The 24,424-nt window shown below is 37.9% G+C and overlaps 1 protein-coding gene across 1 annotated transcript in view; it reads left to right on the plus strand.

Moving 5' to 3' along the window:
• Positions 1 to 24,424, plus strand: part of ARHGAP15 (Rho GTPase activating protein 15) — a gene marked incomplete at its 3' end in the record, with an annotated part of 304,078 nt that overhangs the window by 177,170 nt on the left and 102,484 nt on the right. Inside the window, exons 9-10 of the mRNA XM_082285569.1 lie at positions 952 to 1,050; positions 23,047 to 23,124. Coding sequence (XP_082141695.1) covers positions 952 to 1,050; positions 23,047 to 23,124 — 177 coding nt within the window. The remainder of the gene's footprint in view (positions 1 to 951; positions 1,051 to 23,046; positions 23,125 to 24,424) is intronic.

Raw genomic sequence — 24,424 nt, forward strand, 5'->3', positions numbered from 1 at the left:
GAGACTGTCTCTTCGGATAAATGATGACAGTACACTCCTATTGTTTCAACATTTAACTGGCTCCTATTGAGTAGTTCCTCTCATCTGTTTGATTCATTCTGATTTTAGCTGACAACGTCCCCGTTACTGATTGCTCTTTTCATAATCTCTCAAACGCATAGAGTGGAAATGAGGTGGAGGAAGCTAATTAGTAATCTGAAGAGTTGAACCTGCTAATATAAACATGTTTCAAGATCAACAGTCAAAGTTGATCAAAACTTTGAAATAATAAAAAAACCTAAAAGGTGGCATTATCCAGTTAAAAGATTACTCATGAAGGAAGTGAGACTTATCACTACTTAAACTTGGTTTAAGGTGAAACCTTCATCAAAAGACATCCGGTATCTTCTGTTTCTCTAAGCAGGCAATTGGATGAATCAAAAAAAAATCTTTTGTGAAGTTGAGGTGAAATTGTACTAAGTGTTAATAATGCAAAGTAATGAAGTCCTTGCACTCCTACAGTGCTCCCTGCAAGAGTGAAACTTCCAAATGTGTGGAAGAGACAGGTCACACAACCAGATGAGTTTCTAGGTTGGACCAAGAGCTGATATCACGTAGGAATTTGTATTCAACAACTTAGGGAGCTGTAGCTCTGGAACTGCCTGTACTTTTTCTGTGGCAGGCCCAAGCAAACTCTGGAGACGTCCAAGCCTTAGAAAGGTCAAGTTAAGGTGCAAGTGGCAATTGAAACTTGAAGCCAGAGGGGAGCATCAAGCACTATAGCAGCAGATGTGGAGGGACTTGGTTCTGGGGCAGAAGCTAATGACCACTAGGACTCCAAAAGAATTTGGTTCCAACTTTGTCCATCCATCTTCAATATCTGAGTTTTAAATTAATAGACAAGCTGAGAAGAGAGAAAAATCCCACTAATAATATGCCTTAATGTATTTTCCTCTTGTTTTCCAAATGTAGATCAAATTTTTGGCTCCCATTTGCACTTGGTTTGTGAACATGAAAAATCTACAGTCCCCCAGTTTGTAAGACTGTGCATACAAGCTGTTGAAAGAAGAGGTGAGTACCTTATTATTTAATACTAATCAGAACTTTAACCTCATAACTCTGCTTGGATTTCCAGGGTAGGCAGAGTACAATCTATAATATAGTTATGAATGGAACTATATCACATTCTGTGTATCTTCATTTTCTTTATACGATAAGACATTAATAGAACCCATTCATGCTGATTTTTGCCTTTTTTTTTTTTTTTTGACATGTTGGTTTAGTCTTTCTCTGGGTAAGCAAATGCTAAACATTGATAAAATGTCAGTAACTTTCATTCTAAAGTCCCTGCTGAATGTAAGGCTGATACTTTTTCCTAAGTCTTGAATTGTATTCAATCAAAATAAATGTTATGCTAGCGTGGCCATATTTTTTTTTAATGAGTGCAGGTGTCTAATTTTTACAGTTATTTTAAAAGCTATGATATTGCAAAAATATTTAAATGAGTATCCATCCTCATTAAAAGTTTTGATTAATAAGAAGGATTTTCATAGTATAAAAAGGAGGCACTTAACATCGTTGCCTGCCTTCCTTTCTGCAGAGTGTATCTTCTCTCACTGAAGGTCATTTTCTTTGGAAGGTGCATGCGGTAGATGCAGAATCTTAAAATGTATTGTATAAAAATGTGAGGCTTCATCACCATCTGTTACAAGTTTACAACTTGTTCCGGGGATCTGGGGAAACATATATCTTGCAAAAGATAGAAAATTTATTTTGAGAATAAGGCTGGGTGAACCCATTGTCACTGCCATATACTGGAGTCTCAGAACAAGGGAGTCCATGAAGAATAAAAAAGATACTTAGAACGTTATCCACAAAGGAAAAAGCTATTTTAATTCCACCATTGTTACCTGGTTTTATAGTGAAAGGTGCAATAAAACTACCCTGGAGTTTCAAACTCTGGGAAATTCATGCTTTAATTATACAGCAAAGAGAGCACTGGGATATTATTATTCCCAGAATGATTGGCAGGAAGTCAGAGACTGAAACAAACTGGAGATCGTTCAGTAGGGGGAGATAGTAGCATTGGGTTTTTGTGGAGGAAGGCTGGAGGCTGGATAAAAAAAGGGGAAAAATGTGTGAAGTGACTATTAATAGAGGAGGAATTGTGAGGTGAAATTCAGAACATGAAAAGGAAAGGCAGAGATTAGATTGCAAAAATGCCACTCCATGCAGAACATGTCTAACAAACTGCTTGGTTACGATCTCAGCACAAGTTCCCCCAAGAATCCGCTGGATATTTCATAGATGTTTTGGAGTATCTGACCACTCCTCCAAGCAGAAGTGAGGCCAGAGGTCTCTGCACTGCTGAACTGTAATAGAAAAATCTAAGGAACGTAATTAGATGTTTACTGTCTGTGTGATTATCAAAAAATGTTTGTATTAGAAACTGGATGTATCACTATTCCTTCAAAGGAACTCATCCTTCTGAGTACTGCATCATAGTTCTTGTGTTTCCTTCAAACTTGCTGTGACTTAGAGAAGCTTACTACTTTTGGTTAGCCTAAAGTGTAAATAAAAGCTAATCATATGGTATGAGATAAAAATTTCACGTTACCACTATATTTATGAGTTTATATTTGATATGCAGTTTTTTTCTATTATCGTATTCTTGGATTAAGATGCTTGCATTTACTCACATTCTATTTACTCAAAGAGTTGTTTTTACTAAGTTCTGGCATAAACTATCTCAGGACAGCAGTAATTTATGTGAAGCTAAGTCCAATGTTTATGCAAGCTTCTGATGACATTTTATGCCGGGGTTGGTATTAGGAAGCAGTATGTGGAGGTGCCAAGTCTCCCGGCATGGCTGAGACTCAACAGATCTGAAGCCCTCCTCTTAATGGCCAGATATGCCTCCAGCCAAGATACTCAACTGCAGAGTCATGGGAAATACTTATGTACCAATTATGGGAAAGGCACATTTAATGAAAACTGTATGTTTACTTTCATAGTCTTAGTAAGATGGCCTAGATACTCGGTACAGCTGGCATATTGGCTGTGGTAAAAAAGCTTTCTTCTCCTATTTAGAAAATATATCATCTACATACTGTAACTGGACCAAAAATGTTACTTGCGTGCTTCGCTTAAGATAAAGGATTATTAGGAAAAAAGACCTTAGGAGACCATCCCTAAATGTTACTTACAAACCATTCGTACTCCACTGAATGGTTGTGTTCTTAGCCATCAGCTCATGCTTTTAATTGTTATTCACCTACTGGTTTTCTATTTGTTTTTTCTGACTTTTAAAGCATAATCACTGTGCACAGAAAAAAAGTCTAGCAGTGATCTGAATAAACCATATTAATTAGTACATTTTCCTGTGTAGACGAGGTTACACACAATAGCCAAATGTAGCAATATTCTCCCACAGATTAAAAATGTAGAGGTTGTCATTAACCATTGGCAAGATTTCCTATTTAGTTACACGATTTTAAAATGAATATCAAAAGGATGTTTATTCTGAATATGTTCTTCTCTAACTAAGATCAAATTTTGGTCATTTGTCCCCTAGTTTGCTCCTTCACCATTTCAGAACAGGGGTGCTTTTTAAGATCTGATCTAAAAAACCTCACACTATAATGCATATTTATCTATCCAACAAGGATTCACTTGTGAATATGATAAAAATGGAGTGAATTGCATTTTTTTCAGCCTCTTTTTGTATTTTTTAATTATTGAAGTAGAACTGTGAAGAAGAAGGTCTTTCTCCATTTTCTCAGCCATCTTGCAGAGCTGGTAGTGGAGTTTAATAAGCAGAGGCAATAAAAATGTGCCCATTCTTGGAAACTTGCAAGGAAATTGTCAAATTTAATTTTTTTTTTTTTTTAAGGAAACTCAGTTTTTTCCTTCATTTTTCCTGTACTTATGAATTACTTATAATAATTACTGAATTATTCATTCATAATTTTTGATGAACTTCTAGTCCCAATTATTGAGCTATCCAGACCTGTACCACTAAAGTCAAAACTATCCTGGGAAAGCCTGTTGTACCCTTGGTATCTCATGCAATATCCTAAATAGAAAAACCTCCCACATCTGTGGTGGCACCTGGTGAGGATAACAGAATAATTCTGCACCATGCAGCAATCAGATTGAAGAAATACAGGGACTACTCAAAGATCTCCAGAATTTCTTCATTTCCTATCTTGTCAGGGACTTCAAGGAAAAGTTTTTGATGGAACAGCACATTCTGTGGGTTTTTTCTGTTTCTTCTTCTACTTTGCAATCCACACCTACCTGGATGGACCTCAGGCTTTTCTGGGGCTATCTGTCGACCTGCCCTTTTCAATCTGTATTCCTGTTTTCAGTCTGTTTTTCAGTCTGCTTCCTTCTTCCCCCTGGAAAGCATCTGACAGGTAGCACCAGCTCTGAGCTGAGCAGTGCAGCGAGGAGAGCCTGGGACAATCCTCCCAGTGCACTTTAACTCACACACTGAGCACTCCTGCCAAGGGTGGGGCCCATTGCAAGACTTTTTGGTGTTTCTAGGCCAGATATCATTTCCAGTCATTTCTGGAATCGCCTATTTATTTTGTTATCCACGACCCTTTAAAAATCCTGGCTGTCTTTTTTTTTTGCATTTTCTTTTTAAAAAAATATGTGAAAGGCATGAGTAGAACGCATTAAAAAAAATAAAAATATCAGTCTGTGTTGTACCCCAACAACATGCCATCCAGTACTTCTCATAGTAGTGTTTTATCGTGTGAAAACAGTCTGATACTAAACTCTTTTCCAGGGAAGATCATTTGTCTGTGTGTCTAATGACAAAGTAAATGAACCCCGAGCATTCCGTATCCTAAACCTGCCCAGGGTATCCAGTGTGGCTTGGGTTTTGTAAAGAAATACAGTCCTAATTCTCCAGGGAAATATAACTTAACTTTCATCGTTCTTTTGAAACATCCTTCATTTTCCCCCTCCATTCCCAAATCCAAGTTAGAGTTCTCAAATCAGCCTAAATGACTTGAAAAATGACACTGCAGGCAGCAAAGCTGATGATTACAGGTACCGTGTCCATTCTAAGCTGGATGTTGCAGATACTGTTTTCTGTTGCTTTTCTTGGAGCACAGGGTGCTCTGACAGGAATGATACACAAAATTACATATTTGGTTCAATGCCTAAAAGCCACCCTGGGATCCATAACCTTGCTTGAAGATTTAAGAAAGACCTTTAGTCCACTTCTGAGAAGGTTCTTAGCTCAGAAAACTTTATCTTTCAACTTTACTTCTTAGCAGCTGTTATGTTTTTTTGCTGTCGTTTGTTTGACAGGATCCAGTTATAGGTTCCGATGCCTGTTTAAAGAAACAGGGAGGTTGTTGGCTTTAAAATTCCCTTACTGCTTGTGTGTTCAACATTTTCCCAGGCTTTTCTACATAGTTTGCCAAGTAAAGGGACTGACCTTTTGTAGCAAACACTTTTTCATTTCTAAATGCTCACTTTGATTTTTGTCCCATTTTATGCTCATTCCAAACTGTTTACAACCCACTAAAAATGACTGTGAATTATATGTTTGTGTAATGGATTCCTTTTGTGGTCGGAGTGGAATGTTTACTTTGAACAATTAGTTATCTTTGGGCAGATTATAGCGACCTGAAAAAAGAATGGCTAAAATTATTATAGTACCTTAACTATTTCCTTTTGTTATCTTCTCTGTGTGTCCAATGTATTATTTACTGGGTTTCATTGCTCTGAGACCCAGGGAACAAATCATGTTAAATAAGAGCAGTGACAAAAACTCCCCTGAGTGTGGGGCTCTTGGCTTGGGGGGTGATTTGGGGTAGCACCAGTGAGACTTCAGAGGGGACAATTAGGCACTTAAAGGCTGGATGTGCAATCTTAAGAGGGCATGGTTTTGAAAGAAAATCTAAGTTCTTGCTCTCCAAAATTCAGATTTCTCATAGGTTTCCAAAGTTTGACACCCCAAAGTGCCTAAAACTGATACTCATTGTGGCTTTAATTAACTTTATGTCCATAGCTGTGCTTGATTATGCACAAGATCATTGCAGATGTGCAGACACACAGTCTCATACTGCAGAATATTCAGGATTTAAGGAAGAAAATGCTTTTATGGACAAAGAAAAAGTACCTTATGGGATGTAGTAAAGAAATATAGTCATCCCAATGGAGAGAAATGAAGATAAAAATGGCATTTTAAACTACCTCACCTCCCAAATGCCATGCTACCCTGTGACAGAAGGTTGTGTCCCTTTCATCAGTTTTATCTGTTAATCTAAAAGCTAAAGTGCAGCTAAAAGCACTTTAAAACCTATTTATAAAAAAAAAAAAGGAAAAAGAAAGTGATATTTCATTACCTTCTAAATCATATATTGCTTAAAAGGTAGTCAGCATTCTGGTAGAATGTTTACATAGAGAAGAGTTCACTTATCTCAAGGAGTTAAGCAAAGAGGAAATGAGTTTTAAAAAATATATAGTATTGAGAATATATTTATGCAGCTAGGGAAAAATGAGTTTTTAAAACAGTCTAATGCTATCTCATTTTCTAATGGAAGAAAACACTGCAGAAGAATTTTAACAGAAAAAAAAAAATCCCAAGCACCTCTTAAAGCTGAGGATTCCCATGCTGGTATCATTGTCTTTGGTATGGTGGAGTTAGTGGATTATAAGACAGTGAGGATGGCAGAAGACACAAAGCTTGTGCAGCCAAGGAATGGATCAATAACCACTGTATAAAACCCCTAGAAATTTACAGAATTGTTTAGGTGGGAAAAGCCCTCTAAGATCATCAAGTCCAAGCATTCCCCCAGCTCTGTCACTGCCACTACTATACCATGTCCCCAAGTGCCATATCTACACAGCTTTTAAATTCCTCCAGGGATGGTGACTCCACCATCTATCTCAACCTCTGTATGTATTATAATAGTCATTATCAGCTTTGTGTTCAACAACATGTTCCTCAGGATTTATTTAGCTTAAGCAAAATGTTAAGTTTATTTGGTACTCAAAAAAGTGCATTCCCATCCCTGAGGACCTGAGGGAGGCAGTAGGAAAGTACAGGGTAGGTCTGCCAGGGTGTGCTCACCACCATCTTGGAGCTCCCAGTAAACGCACAGTGTTCCTGGGATACTTCCCAGCACAGTTAGACCAAACCCATCAGCCAGTGGCATGAAGGATTTGTTCTGGCAAGGCTTCCCTGAGAAGGGAAACCTCAGGAGACTGACCTATCCTGTGCCATTTTATATTTCTGTCTGAGTGCAGGATTATTCTCCAACAGCACTTGGCCCCTGAACAACCACAGAAATGTATTTTGTGTTTTTTCTCTCTCATATCTTTCTATCCTCAGAGCAAGAAATTTTTCATGAATAGCAGTTTGTTTCCTACAAGCTCATTCACTGATCTTCAGTCCTTGTTCTCCTCTGGAAACGCATTTTCCAAGGTCTTGTTTGATTCTCCCAGGCCTACACATGCTTCCTTGCTTACTCTGATATAATTTTACATTCTGTTTCCAGTGGCTTTAGAATTCAGTACCCTGAAAGTTACAGAGATCATGTTGCTCCACCAAATGATCTGAGCTCCCAGTTCTGCTAATTTTGTACTGTTCATTCTTTCCCACTTTGGGATAATCTATTATGCTTGGATCCAGGCACGCACTAAAAGCTAATACTTCCATGAAGAATGCACAATTTGTACTGTTTAGCTTGTGATGAGATTCCTGAAGTCTTTTATGATTCTATCTTGCTCCAAGGAGACTTCTGCTCCCAACTTTTATATGCACTGAATGCAAAAGGAAAGAGGAAAAAAAAAAGGGGGAAACAAAACAAACTGATAGGAAAAAAAATTGCACACACACAAAAATATCCAGCAGTTCAGCAGATAAAGCCTTTTTCCAGGGAATTCTAGTGTGCTGAAGAAATCTGTTTCTGAGGGCATTGAACTGTGTTTACTTTAAAGTGTCCAACGTGCATAAACTCAAATGTTCAGATGAATGCAATATAAAACAACAAAGTTCTGAGAAAAGCCCTTGCAAGTTTGTGATTTAAAATGTTTGGTGCTTTAATTTTTTTTTTTTTTTTTTTTTAATTTTACTTTTTTTTTATAAACTCTTCCTTTGAGTAGAAATTAAGAGTGGTTGAATTTAGTGCAAACATATTGGCAAGCTTTCCTCAACCATTTCTGTCTTCAGGCTCAGGCAATCCCACTATAGCCACCTTTCTTAGAGTAAGAGCCAGTTAATAGTGTTGTGCAAGGTCCAAGTCAGAGTTGGCTCTGGAGGGTATTCACTCTGGGGCCTCTGTGTCTGCTAGAAAGCCACATTCTGAGTTAGAAAAAAATATCAAGAAGTGTCAACAGGAAACATCACGGAAGGGCATACAAGACAAATTAGAGAAAAGGAGACAACAGACCAAAAAAAAAAAAAAAAACCCTACGAAAAAAGGAATAAAAGCCTTGGAATGACAAGGCACAAAAGAGAATAAATATATAATTATTTAAGAATTTGAAAGAAGAGACTCTAAGTTGGTTAGAAGAGGAAAAAGCCATAAAACAGGCAGGCATTTGAACCAGTTGTTGTCTTTGTCATAGTTACCTGATACCTGGTTCATTGATTAATCTGTTCCAGAGACATGTATCCATTTCTATGAAAAAAAAGGGGGGATTTGTATTTTAAGCTGTGCCAGTAACAACAAGCAGACACTCAGTGTGCACCAGAGTAACATTTACAATGCCTGGGCCAAATTCATGCCTTGTGTAATTTTATTGCTTTTACTGGAATTACACCAGAGATGAGTTTGGCCTTTTGCCTTTTTCTAGCATTGTATAATATATCTATTTGTGAACATGTAGAAGGAAACAGGGCATTTTGTCTTCCGAATTTTCCATAAAACCCTGTTCAATAGGCATAATAAATAAAACAAACCACTTAACCTACGAAATAAAAAAGAATCAAACAACATTTTCTAGATATTAAAATAATGTTAATACACTTTGTAAATCAAGGAGTTGACACTTGTACGCGCTGAAACAAAAAGTCCAGAGAAATTTAAAGCCAGCTGACTTTGTGTGTGTTACTTGCTCTGTGCCAGAGAAAGAATGAAGGTCCTGACTCACCCCCTGGTCAAAGGCAGATTCAGGAAAGCTCACACATGAGGGTATTCACCTCCTAGCCATGAAAAAGGTAAAAAGAGAGACACAAAACTCCTCTCTTTTTCCCCTGAATAAGCTGAGGCTGTGAGGCACCATGCCCTGCTACAGTACACATGCCATCACCGACAAGGAGCTGGCAGGATTTCCACTGCAAACCCCATTTAGTCAGACTTTACAGTTCAGCCATTAATAGAACACTTTGGGCTAACACTTGACAAAATGAATCTTGGCCTAGAAGAGATGTTCACTGACAGACACACACACAAAAATAGAAGTTAAGTCCATTAAGTTCCTTTAAAAGGAAAAGAGGTGTAGTTTCAGATCCTTTCTATGTCTCTCCGCTTAAATAAGAAGTTATATTTTTTAAAATATTATGAAAGTGTAATTCCACAATGCAAACTAATCACTTTTCCTATGGGGGAAAAAAAAAAAAGCTACTACAACTACACTGTAATTTTTTCAAAAAAGTTTTGCAGCAGTAAAAGAAAACACACTATAAAAGAAGTTTTACTCTCTGTATGCAACACTATGGGGTCAGTTTAAAAAAACCCGTCTCCGTTTTTTTTTCTCCCTGCAATTCAAGAGAGCAAATAACTGCAGTTGTATTTTATTACTTCAATTATTTGCAGCTTGTGTTACATCAATGTTTTAACCATATAATACCACAGTCTAATGGGATTGATAACTAAGTGAGAGAAATTGTACCAACAGAGAGCTTCAGGAGGAAGGCAGAGGGCAAAAGAGGAGGGCAGCTTCAAAAGGAGGCTTTATATGAAGGCTTTCACTTCTTTAAGAGAAGATTGTTTTTAGCTTGTTTTGCTCCCCTGAAATTATGAAACTGATATTGTTAGCAATCTAGTAAAAGAAATTGTCCCTAAATTGGCTACTGCATGATAGACCCCCAGGGAACTAACAAGTCTTTCAAAGATCTCCAGTTGTATGTTGGCTCAGCAGATTGTTTCATTACGATCAGGATCCACACAGATCACGGATGCAGTTATAAAGCAAACCAACTTCTTTTGTTTTCACTCAAACAAGAGTTTGGGAGGAATGGCACAGATGTAGATGAGAGCAAAATGAGAGCATTTTGTTTCATAACACAGCAGACCCCATACCTCTTGGATCCTCCAGCTCTCTCCTTGTGGTTCCTTCATGCACCTTTTCTGGTGTCAGAGATGATGCCTTTCAAATAATTGAAATTTTTGGGAGACAGATATTGCAATCAGAAACTGCTTTCTCATGCTTATTCTGCTTTGAAATGGATATAGGTTATTTCTTCCGATAATTCCTGCTTTATTAATACAAACCTCTGTCCACCAAGACAGATGGAGACTTTTCTTGAAGGATCTGAATAGATCTAGTCTGTGGTCAACAGTTGTGCCTTACAGTTAAGGAAATGGGTCAGAGTTTCGTTGTTTCAGGGCCTTAAGTTTTATCTATTTGAAAAAAATGTACATACTCAGATTTTCATTCAAGACTTAAAACAAAGGACAGGAACTTGTTTAATGGCCAAGATTATGGGCCATATACAGGTGATACTGTGGCTCTTAAAATCACCATGGATGCCTCCAAACCAAGGGTAAGGCGATATCTCTGAAATGTCTTCACTCAGAAGATAAGAAAGTCCCCAAAAGGCAGAAAGAGGTTGTTCCATGCCTCTTTTCTTCACCTCCCCAGGAAAAAATCCCCCCAATATTTCAAACCATCTGCTTTGATTTGTCAGTCCTGAGCTGACATGGTGTTATGTGACATAACACGCTGAAGTAGCTGCCACCAAATGGCTTCCCCATGCCAGCAGTAACCACACAATGGTGTTGGAGGTACCACAGCTTTTTGTTTACTTAGAAATGAAATAATTTTGATGAGTGTATGGTATCAGTTAGCAAGTGTTGAGTTCCTCATGGTGATACTGCTCATGTTGACTTAAATGGAAAATGGATCAGCTCAGAAAGCTTTAATAAGAAAAGTTCCTCCGTGTACTTGTAGTGATGCCCTGTGGAGCCACGAGAACTAAAAATCTGTCAGCATACTTGGTAGAAACTTTGTTTCATGGTTCTCTAACTCATATGATTGAGATTAAAGTGAACAAAATCTTGGCACATAGCTTGGCAGGCGAGAAGCATTCCTGTGTTTGTGTGTGTGAGACAGAGGGACAAAGACAGGGGGAAATTTAGCAGCCACTCATTCGGTGTTAAATTATCAGGTGCTACATATTTTTAATAAACCTTTGTAGAAAGATAAGATACATCCTCTTCTACTGGAAACTGCTTTCACTTAGACTATAAACTTAACTTCGAACAAGCTGAGCATCTCCTCTAACCACTGAAAACAAAACCATTCAAATTCTCCAGCCCAAAAAAACTGCAAGCCAGACTTGAATCCAAACAAAGAGGTGGAAGGTGCTGGAAGGGTGCTATTTATGCAGGCAGGTTTACCTACTTTGACACAAAATCAGAGCAGCTACACGACACTTTATTTACTGCCCTGATCTGTGACCTGCAGGACTGTCCTCCCAGCAGTGGCCACAAAGACACAATATTTTTTGATACTTTTCAAACTCTTGTGATGTGGATGCCTGGAAAGTATCTGAATTTGCACACCAGAAATTGTTCACAATGGTGTCTTTTATTATCCCTATTTCAGTTGCATTTTTGAGTTCTGATACGTCATACCTTAAAAACACAAAAGCCACAGTTCACAGCAAGTGTTCCTGTTAGAAACCCTGCAACTGCCTTGGATGTCTGCATAGTAAATGTCATTAATAATTACTGGAATTTTCACCAAAGAAGGAAATTAGATATGAAAAACACTTTATGCCAACTTCATCTTTCCAAGCCTTCAGAAATACCAGAGGGTCTATGTGAACCCTAGTAAAGGGGATGAGATTGGATTTCTACCTTCCTTACATCATTCCATGCCACAGTCAGCATTAAGATACAATGATTCAAATCAGATTTCTTCCTGTAGCTTTAAATTTTAAAATAATTATCTTCCATGAAAATATCAAATGGTACTCATATTTATGCATTTACTTCACCCAAAATTCAGCTAACAGATATCCAGTGCATTTTATTGCCAGCAGCTTAGGTTTTCTCTTATCAGAAATCAGTATTTTTACTCGCCAGTATTTTTATGTATTTCTTGCATGTCTCAGCTATGTTTTAGTTATATAATTTGTATTTCATTGAGGGTTTTTTTTTTTATTATTTGCATATTTCAAAGTAGAAAGAAATTTCTTCCTTTTCAGACTATACTTTAGTAACATTTTTCGAGGAGTCCCTGAGCAACTCATACACAAGTCTTGTGCTGTTTTAGTGTAGTCTGTCATGGAATTCCTGTCAAACCACAGCATGAAAACTATGGAGCTGCTTCTGCCAAAGTAATGAAGGATGCACCAGTCTCCTAAGTTTTGGTACTTACCACTCTTTGTAATCCAATGCAGGATTTTTATGGTTTCTGCAGACACCTTGACTATGTGTTTTGCTGAGTGTTGCTTTGTTGATTAGATTTTTCCCAAATTAAATGGAGGCCAAAAAAAAATTTTTTTTAAGTTACTTGAACCTGTCTGGGGACAGAAAACACAGTGGAAATGGCAGGAAAAATAATCTATATATATAGCTGCAGAGTCCTGCAGCTAATATGCCAAATTAAAGTGGAAAAATATGTAAGCACAATAGGTTTGTGCCATATTAAAATTAATGTCTCTGTTGTTTCCCATAATACTGCTTAATGTCACTGTTTCGTAACACTAAATATGAATTTTGCAAAAACAAGAAAATTTTACTCACTTCTTAGACTAGAGATTTAGACTACGGAAGGTGTTAGGGCATTCAGTGGAATCCCATGTTTTCCACCATTATTGGGTCTTTAAATGTGAGCAATGTACACTGAGAAAGACCCTATTAAAGCAAAAGTTATCTCTGTATGCACATGCACACACACCTTTGTGTTATCACATTTATATGTTAGGCAGATATGCAATGCTAAGAATTCAGTGAGTTGGTGTTGGATAGCTGTGTGAATTCTTATCTTCCAAGAGAGCCTCTGGGTTTTCCACACAGCTGTGGACTGTAACACCCAAAGGTGTCTGATAGTGTGCCTTAGACTAAAGAATCTGCTTTTTAAATGTTTACTCCTTCTTAAAGATAAAAAGCAAACACAAAGATAGATGCCTACAATACAATGTGAATAACAAATGCCATTACCAACTGCACATTAGAGTCCCAGCTCAGATTTTAGAGCAGGGTTCTGCACATTCCTCTGCTAGAAACTCAGAACCTCTGTTGTCTGTCCCCAAACAGGTCTGATTTCTAACTGCAGGACACAGATCCAGCCTTCTGTGCTATGCAACAAAACAAGTGCTACCAAGTGCCCCACTGATATTTCTTTAGCCGCTGTTGAACTAAACTCTGCCTTGGCATCTGTCCCCAGCGATGCTCAGGAGCTGGAGGATGTGTCCATGGGCAGCTGAGTAGGACCTGATCCTGAAGATAACACAGATAACCTTGAGACATCTAAGGCTGGACAGAGCACAGTGTCAGGCTACCAAATAATGGATCTGTTATAAAGAGTGTTGGGCCTATCTGGACTCCTCAACTATCTCTACAACCAAAATATTATGGAAGAAGCATTTCTATGACTTTCAATTTGCTGCCTAAATATCCATATTCCACCTTAAACTTCCTTTCCCAGTCGTTACCATAAAAAAAAAAAAAAAATCTCTTTGCCAAGCAAAGGTGCTGCAGTCTAGAAAATGCAAACTCCTTACCCACTTTGGCTGGAGGTTTTCTTTGCCCACACATACAGTTCTTCCACTTCCAACTGTTCAAAGTCCAACAAGAAGCAGCTCTAGTCAGGATGGGGAGGTGACACTACTGATGTCTAATTTAATCTCTCCCTATTGTGAAAGACGGGGAAAAGATTTGTCCCTGCTGTGCACTAAATTCTCCTTAAAATCAGCATTGGGAACAAGGGATCTTTGGAGAACTGTAGCTGTCCCTTAGCTTTAACCACAGTTCCTACTGGTGGTGTCAGTGGACCTGACTGGAAGTTCTGCATACTCCTATAAGGATATTGGACCCCCCCCCCCCCCCCCAAAAGTGCAGTTTCCTTTAGTGTTCTGATGTTGCTCAAAAAGCACAGGCACAATGTTGGTGATGATGGATCCCCAAATGAAGCACAGTTCAACCAAAGTGGGAGGATTTAGCAAAATGCATAAATTTCTTGTCTGCTACTGTTTGTAAGAGGCAGATCTTTACAGTGAGCCTAAGTCACAGCTGGCTTTTTCTGGAATGGTTTATGCTCTTGACCCTCCTCGGCTGTATAGCCAATAGGGAGTTGTCAGGCTACATGTGTTTTTAAACTTCTTTCAGCTAAATCAGAAATCCAAAAGCAAAACACAGCTCTCAGCAGTATCATGTGGAGTTGTGACACTCCCTGGAGGGCTGGGGTACATAAACCAATGAATGGATTACAATGAGGCATAAATGTAGTATTTTCATCCATGACAGATATAATCTCGAGCCTGTACTTTTCATGTTACTTAACTCTTTCAGAACATAATGTGTGACAGAAAATGTCTTATAATGCACATTGCAGTAAATATCAGTCAAGTATGCTTTATTGCTGAGCTCTACATGTTTCCAGAAGTTAACAGGCACAGCTGGGATATAAGAAACGGCAGTGTTGTATATATTTCTTGAACATACAAAATACCTTGTCTCTCTTCTCCCCCACCCTCCACATTACATCCCCAGCTGTTCTGATCATGTCACACAGTGGATGAGTTTTCCCATAGTCAGCTTCTCCTAAAATGATAACCTTTTTTCAGGCTTTCATCCTCCCCAAAATAAACAGCATTATCCATATTGTCATCACATTCAAATTAGACTATCAGAGTGTGGCATGGAATAATAGAAATGGAAGGTGGTAAACTGCCTGTTGGTAGCTGTACCTAGCAGAAAACAGTCAATGCAGGTAACATCCATTGATTTAATATAAAATCATAGAATGGTTTGCATTGGAAGGGACCTTAAACCTCATCTCATTCCACCCCTGCCATGGGCAGGGACACCTTCCACTATCCCAGGTTGCTCCAAGCCCTGTACAACCTGGCCTTGAACACTTCCAGGGACAGGGCATCCACAGCTTCTCTGGGCAACCTGTGCCAGGGCCTCACCACCCTTGATCACTCTTGGTTATCATAAAAAAAATTATACTTGATAAAGTAGCAGAAAACCAAAGAAATCTTATTTTGTTTCAGACAAATTAAGGATTGGTCAGAATGGACCTCCTAACCTGTACATGAGAAGCAGTAACTGCAGCAAATGAAAGGGAATAGGAGTGGTGAAGGAGGTGTTAAAAGAGAAAACAAACACGTGAACAAAACAGAAATAAACATCCCCAAAAATTAAATACTGATGTGTTACAGAGAGAGAACAGCCACTTCCAAACATTTGGCAATTTCAGATATTATACTGTGTTGCATGAAGACAATGCTATTTCCTTTTAAACTGCCATTCCATTGAAACCAGCAAGCTGATGTGTGTACTTGAGGTCTGTATTTGGTAGACATTTTTTCCCCTTTAGCATAAACCTTGTTGATTTAAAAAGTGAACAAAGATGAATCAGGTGGTAAATGTATTCATGTAATCATTTTCATTAATAAGCTGTTATAAATAATAGAGGGAAGGTTTTAAGTGTATAATTCTCTTTCGCACAATTGAGATTTTTCCACATCTTCAGCAGTAAGTTAATTAGAATCACCTGCATTTTCTTGGGCGGACACCAAATGGATTGCAAACAAAAACAGATTAAAATAGCTGTAGCTCATGGCATACAGATGACAAGATTCACAAAGAGGACAATCAGGCAATGAAAACCTCCTCTTTTTCAAACATTTTTAAAGGAAATTCAGCTCTTGTGAGTCGCTGTAAAAAGACGTTTGTAAGTGTTTCGCTGAAAGACTAGAATGGCTTTGTTTCTGATCCCATGATGAGTGAAAGAAATGTTTAAGAAAGATCACTTTACAGAGAGATTCAGACTGAAATGTGATGACTGTGATTCAAGCCAAGCCAAAAATTACAGCTCAGAATTAAAGGGGATGGACGTGGCTTGGGAATCCATTTTCCCACATTCCTGAATCTCAATCATCCCAGCCAATGTTTAAAAGAAAATACAGTGGAAAGCAATGAGGTCACTTTGTTTAGCTGCAAGAAGAGGGACTAGCAGAATGGCAAAAGTATATATTGGAGGTAAGGGCAAAATTACAGTGAGCACGCTGCGTGTTCGACGGCTTCATTCAAAACAAATAGTCTCAAAGCTTAGTTTAGTTTCTTGTTACAGGCAGCCTCCTGAGTAAGTCTTGTTGTTCCTGGGGCTTTTAAACCATAAACTTCTTGAATGTCAAAGCACAGCACAATAGAGGAGAAGACGGAGGCACAGCAAGCTTGATTTGGGCATTAAGCAGCAGCCCCGCGTAGCAGTGAACTGTGCGCTCATTTAAATTACGCTTGCTTTGTACTCTTGCTGCCCTTATTTATTTGTGTATAAATATCTAAGTGGAAATTCTGCCATCGAGTGATATGAAACAGAATGAAGTATATCCTCCATCATATTCACTTGTTACTCATTCTCAGTATGTAATGCTCATATTCAGTGTTTTAATTGCTTCCATTAAACGGTTTCTATAGGGTCTTGAAAACAATAAGATCTTAGTCAAGCTTTTCTCCTTTCATTGCATCTTGGAGTTATTACTGCATGAAAAAATGAGATTCTCTTTTTATGTAGGAATGCCCCTCATCTTCTTGATATTATTGCAGTCAAACATAGAATTATTTCTTTTCAGCTAATTTCCTAAAGAGATTCACCAAACCTCATATCAGACATCTCCAATGGAGCCATTTCACAGCCTGTTAAGGACTGGTACAATATTCCCTCTCCTTTCTTTCCCCCACTATCTCTGCCTTTACTAAATTCTAAATCAGTGTTGGATTTCTACTGATCATAGAATAACGAAAATCTTGTTGATGCTACCTTGAATTCAGGCTTGTCTGTCACAAGTCCTACAGCTTGGCAGTGCTGCAAGGGAGTCCGGTACCTTCAAATCATGTGAAATGTGTGGATGTAAAAGACATTTCTCCATCTTCTCTTTAATAGGAAGAAACAAAGTATATATCTTATGTTTCAAGTTATTTACTTTGCTATCAAGTGCAATGCTGTACTACAGATCCTGTTTGTAGCCCACGAAGAGGTTCAGTCTCATCCCTCCTTCTTTGATACTCCTTTATAATTCAAGAGATTACTTTAGTCCTGTTTGTTGTAGACTGAGCTCAGAGATCATGTTCAGATATTTATTTAAACCTCAAGTCCTTTGTAGCCTAACTCCAGAGTGTTGGATGTACCTTTTGTTTCTCCATACCAAACCTGATTTTGCCAGACTGTGGCTGTTTAAGGTAGTAGTTCAGATCTTCTGTAACTTTACCTGTCCTTGTCATCATTGAGGATCTCCCTGACCTTTGTGTCATCTGCTTATTTTGCCAAGGGAATTTTTTCTCTCATTGTCCCGTCTCTGATAGAGGTATTAGATGGCACTGGATGAGAGCTCTGCTCTGGAGAGCTGTGCCAGTTCTGACCTTGCTAACTGATATCTCCCATTAACTACCACATTTTGAGGTCTGTCACTGAGCCAGTTTTTAATCCATGTAATATATGCCCTGTTAATTCTATAGAATGCAAGCGCTTTGATCAAAATGTCATGTGGCACTAAGTCAAAGGCAGCACAGAAAGCCAAACACACTATTTCAACACCATTGCCTTCACCAACCAGACCTGTCAAATATTCAGTTCCATCAAAAAATGCAACGAGTTTGCTAGACAAAGCCCTGATTTTCATGAAACCATGCTGCTTGGGATTAATGATATTTTGTTATGAATTATTTGTTCATAGTGTCCTGAATTAATTATTTAAGTAGACTGTCTGTGACTGAGGTCAGTCTAGCCTGTCTCCAAGAGCATCCCTTCTCTGCTTTTACAATATTAGAATAACTCTTCAGCCTTAGTCATTTCCAAATATTTCTCTGTATTTTATTTGCAGATGAGAGGCACAAGTATATCATGGCCACCAATGAAAATGGATGTTTTTTAAAACAGTGGTTATCTTTTTGTCCTTCAGATTGACTTCCCATATCAACCAGACTTTGATCTCCTAGGCCTAACTCTATCTGGTAGAAGTGTCTAGCATGACATTTTTATGGCACCCACTTCCATGGTAGCCAGGTACTCCCTCTGGACGGGAGATGGACCTGTTTCCATATCAATTGATGATATGTTGCTGGGATGTTTTAAGCCTCAAAAATGTGATAATCTGCTCAGAGAACAAGAAGGGGGTAGTTCTGATGACCAAAACAGCAGCTTTGTCCCAGCAGAGCAGAGCCAACCCCAGTGCCAGCCCCCAGCACTGCTCCAGGAGGTTTGGGCATATATCTGCCACATCAAGAAGCAGGAGAGGGATGTCAGCAGCACTTTCTGGGGTGTAGCTCATATTTGCTTCATGGTTTTCATCATTTTCACCTCTGATTTCTGTGGCGTAAGACAAAAAGTGTTATTTTTGCTCACACATTCACCTGAAATTCTGGGTACATTTTGTCACCCTATGCAGATACAGTATTTTAATGTCAAATTTTAGTGTGTCAGGTTCATTCTTTGATATTCTTCATGATTTTCCTTCTACTGGAATACACATATTGATCCTTTTGTGAAATTTTAATTTTGTTGCACGTTGTTTGGTGTTTTTCTCATCATAGTATTTTGACTTGGAGGTATTTGCTGTATGCCCTCACTTCTGCTTCTTTAAATGATTTCTTGCCTCACTTTTGTGCCCTTAGTAAACTTTAGAAAAAAATTGTTTATAAATCAGATATTTATGGTAAGATGCATATGAAAACACGAGGAAAGAATTATAGTTTTAGGGAGAACATACCCTGATAATGACCTCTTAAATATTTGTAAAGATAGCCCTGGGCATCTGAGCCCACAAAATAGTTTATAATACAACAGCTTGATTGCATAATGATACTTTAGTTTTAAAACGTATGATCTTTCTGTTTATGGGAAGGCATAATAGGCTCCTTTGAAATACAATAGTTTTGCCCTGAACATAACTGATTTTAAATGAAAGGACTAACTAAAGAATGCCTTTCTTCAAGTTTGTACTTCACTTTGTTGTTGAATCCAGCACGACGGCTTCTTTTACAAAACAGGCCTGGGGACCACACCTATTTCAGGATACATTAATTGTGAAAGTTCCATGGGTTTCCAGGCAGGAAGTTACCTAGTGCTCTTTAAAATGTTGTCTTTTAAATTCTAAGTCTTGTTAAAAACCAGAGAAATTTCTGCATACCACCACCCCTTTCTCCCTGCACATAGAGAATTTCTTTTTATATTCAGTTTGAAGATATTGTCAAATAGAGATTAGGATTAGACAGAATCCAGTGTGATTTGGGCGAGGGATTCTTTTCTATGCAACAGAAAGGAATTAAAGAGAACATTTAACTGCAGTTAATAAATCACACGGACTACTTCAACAAATATTGAAATCTAGTATGTTAAAAAATTTCTTTGAATAAATATATCACCTAAAATATAATTGTCTGTTTAATATTTCTCTGCAACACCTGGTTCCAGCTCAGCCTGGTACTAGATCTGACACTGGCCTGCATTCATGGTTACTTCCATTTTGGATAGCAGTGCAAGAAATATTTTAAATAACTATTCTTTTAACATCTCTTGTGCAGTGCAGAGTGACTACAACTTTCATTATTGTTCATGAATCTCAGCCAAGCCTGAGTCCAGTTGCCTTTTAACTTTCTCATCAGGAGCACCTGTACAATTTTTTTAAATTAAAGTAGTTAAGATTTACTGTAATTTGGCAGCTGAACTTACGTATTCTTGAATAAGACCTTTTGCTACATTTCTTTTACTATTACAAATTTCAGCGTGGAAATATTGAAGTCATTATCGTCCTTTTGGCTATAATTTCTAATTGTGGGTCCATCCTGTTCTCAGGTTCCTCATTAAAACAAACAGAAACAGAGTTGGAGGCTGGAATATAAAGCAAATAAAATACTTGTTCTCCTTTAGGGCAAAATCCAATGATTCCTCCCCGATAAACCCTACTAAAAAACACAAGAAGGTCATCCTATAGTGAACTAAAGTTGACTTTATTACAATGAATATTCTTTTCCTGAAAGTTTCTTTACCACTACACTTAAACCAGATAGGAAACTGGGCAAGGCTTTTGTTTCATCTTGTTCCCTAAGTATTTATAGCCTGCCGTGAAGAAACACTTACAGCAGTGCAGTGATGTTTTTATCCTTGATAGAGGTGCCCTTAAAAGTGAATTTGCTTTGAAAATTGTTCATAAAATCAGGATATTAGAACTATGAAGATATATTTTTTTCTGTCTTTCCCTGCCTTTCTCCTTTGTGCCTAATTGGATTCCCAAAGTAAGTTGTTAACAATCCAGCTGAGATAATGTGGTCATGAAAAGGATGTCCAAATCCACCAATTTGCATTGGTTTGGTTTGGCTTAACTTTCAAAGATCTTGGAGCAGGAAGTTGATGGCACGTGAATACTATAATTGGCTTAATTTTTAAATATTTTTTTCTCTGCCATATTGTATAGTGCCCAAATGAAATGCTAATCAAAACTCATTTCTGGACCAAAATTAATTTATTAACAATAATAATGCACTTGTGTACTCCAGATCATGTTGCAAAATGTAATATCCACCAATTTACAACACAGCTTGTTCATTTTCACTTGATCTGGGTGACTTACGCAGGTTCCAAATTGATGCTCTTAATGTGAGACTATTTCACCCAGAGTGACATGGATTGTTTTCACTTACATATAACCAATGAGGTTAAGAACTGAATTCAGTTAGAACCAAACAAAAGTTAACATTCTGTCTGGTGGCTTGCCTGTTTGTTAGCTTGATTTATTTTTCCTTTTTAATTTCTGGTTTAGACTTCAATTTACATGATGCAATTCTTAATCCTCTACCACAAGAATCCCGCAGTCCTATGCTGGGGATTACTCTTTCACTCTCCCCTTACTAAAACAGAATTAGACTCCTCAGATTTAGGTTAGAATTGCATTACTTAAACATTTTAGTAATTTCCATTTGCTCATATGTTATATATCCAGCAGATGGATAATTTCCAAGTTTTCTTGATTACTAAATCCTTTTTGATTTCTCTTGAATAAACTTTTTCTTTATCCCTCTGTAACCAAAGGGGAGATCCTCCTGAAATAAATCACCACTCTCAATATTATGTTGCAGGACACCCACAGGTGCAGGGTAGAAGATGGTCTAATAAAACACACAGATAAGCACAGAATTATTATTAATAATCAGATAAAGAAAATGTTATTAGTTTTTAAAATAAGTTTTTGAATGCAAACCAAATAAGGATGTTCCTGGCAGCATAGACATAAAATGAAAATTGTGCTTTGTAAAGAGACAAAAAAAACATGCAAACACACAAAAGATTTTATTTGGTGTCAGTCTGCATCAAAAGGAAAAGTAAATTTTTTCCAATATTTCTAGATCAGTGAGAAATGCCTCCAAGAACTTGAGTCCACTGGCCATGGCATACATGTGCCAAGGTGTGGTGCAAGTGTCAATAAAGACTTGAATCTCAGTGTCTTCTTCTTTAAGTGTTATCACAACTGGGTTTCTGGGCTTTTCCATTTGTTTTCACTCTTACCTATACCTTTATATTTCCCTGCCCCCCCATCTCAGATTGTAAAAGTATTCCCCCTAGATACATTGTCAGGAAGTGTTTTCTGAAAATTTTTGGGTTTGACAAATTAGTGTTTTCCAAGAGAAAGGCTTTCTCTGAAACTGCTTGCCAAAACCTAATTAAAACTTGTGTTCCAAGGGATAAGTAGCCTTTAAAAAAACCTGGTTTGTGTATCTTCTCTTGGCTTCTTATGTACTTGCAAGTTTTAAATGTGAAATGACAATGTATGTTTTAGTGGGTTTGATTTTTAAGCATGCAGATTGGGTCAGTGCTGCACCACAGCGAATTCTCCTGGAAAAGGAGAGCAGTTTCCATGTGCTTTGAAATGCTACAGCTATGCAACCGGGGCTGGAAGTGCTATTTTAAACACTCATATCAGCAGAGCTTGCTGTAGGAGATAATATGTCACAAAAGGGAGTATGACATCTAGTTTCACCTAGAAGATAAACCTTGAGTAGATATGCAGGGAGAAAGAAGACTGTCGGGTTGTCCTTGAAAAGAATGGCCTATATTAATGAAGAAATGTACTCCAGGGCATATGCTACTTGGGATATTTAATTTCATCCTCAAACCTGTTTGATCCGCTATGAAGAATATAGTAGAGAAATGGTAGTAGTGTGGAGTCTCACACACATCATGATTTCAGGGTGGGCACCTCAGTTCTTTATTTCAGAAAGGTCACAGCCTCAGAAATTCATGTCTGAAGAACAGAGAAGTTTCCCCGGCACTATTAAGGCAAACATCCCACGTTCAAGCATGGCACCGTGCCTGTCCCAAACAGCCCTTCTCGATGAGCACCAGAGCCAATTACCCCTCGCTTTCCTGTCACACTCAAAGCCCCTTGCGGAACCATATTCTGCTGACAGAATTACAAGATAATTACAGCTAGGTGTTTTGTATTCACTTAAGTTAATCTCCCACTTTTATTTTTCATTGTTGCTTTCATCAGTGAGGAGGCACTTCAGTTGTTGTCAGGTGGATTGTTTTTCAGTCGCTCGCCGCACTGCTCTTCTTCATACTTGCAAGGGTGCTTCTGCCTCCCTGACAGACGCACAAAGAAAAATACTTCTATGATCTAAAATGAAATATGTGTTTCTTTTTCAGGTCTAGATGTTGATGGAATATACAGAGTTAGCGGCAATCTGGCAACAATACAGAAGTTACGATTTGTTGTCAATCAGGGTAAGTGATTCCTCCACCCTGGTAATGTTTTGTTTAGTACTTAACTGTCTCAGATGACAGTATTTCAGAATCTGCTATACATTAGTGGCATAGAATGATGAGCCCTGTTTTAGAAAAGAGAGGAAAGGGAAGGCAGAAAGATATTGCACAGAGGGAAATGTCAGCTAGGAGAGAGGAAAAAGAGCAGAGTAAGCAGAGGAAAATAGTAGTTAAACTTGAGATGAGAAACAAACAACAAACAAATCTAAAAATATGAGAGGAAATGGAGACGTGAAAAAAGGTGGCAAAAAGCAAAGCATATGTAGAAACCAAGGAATCAAAGTGAGGGGGAAAGAAAAAGATTAAAAGAAAAAATAGCAGATTGTTTGGATGTTGAAAGTTAAACAAAACCAAAAGTAGAACAGGGATCCAAAGGAAACCAGCGAAAGAGAACAAGGTGCTGAAAAGAACTTAAAAGGAAGTACTAAAAGTGGAGTACTTGCTCTGCCAAAGTCAGTGGAAGATATACCACTGATCTTGAAAACACAAAGATTTGACCCCAGAAAATGAAAGAGGGAAGATGAATATTTTGGGGACCTGCTAACCAGAATTAGAACCATCCTGTATATATTTACTGAACATATTTCCACAGATTCTGTGTATAATGAACATATTTCCAAAAATACAATAGCATGCTTTTCACTGATGTGGCCTAAAGTAATCTAACATTGATCAGTAGATCCTGTTACAGGTGTGGAAGCTGATATCGGGAACTGATAAGGATGAATGACAAGTACATTCATCTCCAAATATTTTAGTACTCTTACCAAAGACTAACTCTCCCCCCACTTAAAAGCTTAGCAAATATAATTGATGATCGCGAACCTCTTGATATTACTTAACAAGAAAATAAGATCAAGTTTCTCAGAAATTAGGGAAAATACCAAATCTTAAATTTCATTAAAATCTTTCTACACTTTTGAATGAAACAAGTATAAATGTGAAGCTGCTGCAACATTTTGTCTTACTTTTTACGACCTTTTTATAAGTTACCTGCAGACTATTACCAGAACTGCTAAATATTGTGTATTCTGTGTGGAGGTGATAGCTGCTGCAGAACAACTTCCTCAATTAGCTTGGTACTATACATAAACTAAGACTTTTGACTCAAATATTCTCATGAAATTGAGAGATAGGAGAGATGTAAAAATATTCCCGCCTTCAAGCCTCCATTTACATCTCTAGGGAAAGTTTCAGGGGATCAGTAGGTGTTTGCCACCTCCTCAGCTGCTCCAGATCAGTCTTCTTCAGCTGAAACTGG

This window comes from Coloeus monedula (genome assembly GCF_965178545.1).
Source record: "Coloeus monedula genome assembly, chromosome: 7".
NCBI classification, from domain to species: domain Eukaryota; kingdom Metazoa; phylum Chordata; class Aves; order Passeriformes; family Corvidae; genus Coloeus; species Coloeus monedula.